Source organism: Sphaeroforma arctica, assembly GCF_001186125.1.
Source record: "Sphaeroforma arctica JP610 unplaced genomic scaffold supercont1.7, whole genome shotgun sequence".
NCBI lineage: Eukaryota > Ichthyosporea > Ichthyophonida > Sphaeroforma > Sphaeroforma arctica.
In genome coordinates this window covers 284,092-285,626 of record NW_014040551.1, presented here as the reverse complement: position 1 = coordinate 285,626, position 1,535 = coordinate 284,092, and the positions used below count along the sequence as shown (strand labels likewise).

At 43.9% G+C, this 1,535-nt stretch overlaps 1 protein-coding gene across 1 annotated transcript; it reads left to right on the top strand.

The window, feature by feature from the left end:
* Positions 1-1,176: 1,176 nt before the first annotated feature.
* Positions 1,177-1,459, top strand: SARC_00278 (hypothetical protein; the record flags this gene model as incomplete). Its single annotated transcript, XM_014306076.1, has 2 exons — positions 1,177-1,405; positions 1,434-1,459. Coding segments are annotated over 2 exons (255 nt in total), but the record flags the coding sequence as incomplete, so codon positions are not given.
* Between the last annotated feature and the right edge of the window lie 76 nt (positions 1,460-1,535).

Here is a 1,535-nt window from a genome sequence, read left to right as displayed (position 1 = left end):
AGTATATATATANAATATATATTTATATATNTATATATATATATATACATATATATATATATATACGTATATACATAAATAAATACAATTATTTTAGTTCGTTAGAGCATTGATTGGCCACGTCACACAGTTTGATGCCTACCGGATACATTTGATCAAATCTGATGCCTTAACAAATCGGATGCTTTGTCAACTAGTCATGCACAATTGACATGTACTCAACTACTACTGTCCCGATTTCAGTTGCTGTATCTCATCCCAAGCGTCTCACTTCTATCCATCAGAGGACTTCAGCGAAGCCGACAGTATGGTAGACAACGGCTCAGTGGTCATGCGTACAGTCAATACGAACCCCACCACACGCCACAATCCCAACGCTAGGGCCAAACCCGAGATGGACTTCAAGAACCATCAGTTCCAGGGCATGTTCGACTCGCGTGGTCTGCAGATCGAGGAGATGTTCAAGCGTCCGCCCCCGGTATGTATGACTGTGACTCTTTGTACCTATGTATTATTTATAGATAAATTTATATATATACAAACACACATACACTCTCTCTCTCCAAACACACACACTCTCTCTCTCCAAACACACACACACACGCATGCACACGCATAGACACACACACGTACTCTCATGCACACACACATACACACTCACTCACTCTCACTCACTCACTCACTCACTCACTCACTCACTCATATATATATATAATATAATATAATATAATATAATATAATATAATATATATTGAATGCTCAAACATATTTATTCGTACGCACACATCCATATATATGTTGAATGTGTGAGGGTGTAGGGGGGTATGACTGAAGTAGGACGTGTCGTTGCGCAGCACAGGTTGTACGATTATGTTAGCGCTTAAAATTGCGAGGATCTTTCAGATGCTAGCCATATGAGGTCTGTTCACTTCCGAGTAGGTGTATGTACAGGTCCTTTTAAGTGTTTCAAGAACCCAATTCTGCTTAGTAGAGAATATACACATGACTGTCCTCTGGCTCGGTGTGAAACGCTTCATCCGCACTGTTTATTGGTCTCAGCAGTGGAGCTGTTCCGCCTGATCTTCAGCTGTGACTTTAAGTGCCCCTCTCGTTCCCATCCGCCACTCTCACCAACTGCCTCGCATTCCATACGCACATACCTTTCACTGTATACAGGCGTCTAGCAACGAGGCGCCACCCGCGACCAACGAGGCGTATGCTTCAGGTGTGCATAATTGTACCTCACAGGGATATTCACCATCGCACACAATGCGAATTAACCATGCGCCATCCGGGCACGAAGCACACAGCGATGCAACGGGTATCAACACACGTGGCTCAAAGAAAAAGGAAGAGGCCCGGCCGCTGGGGCTGGAGGGCATGTTCAGTCAGCCGACGCGGGTGAGTAAATGCACACATACACACTCACACAGAAACACACTCACTCACTCACAGATAAACACGCACACTCACACAAATACACACAAATACACACACACACACACACACACACACACACACACACGCATATATAC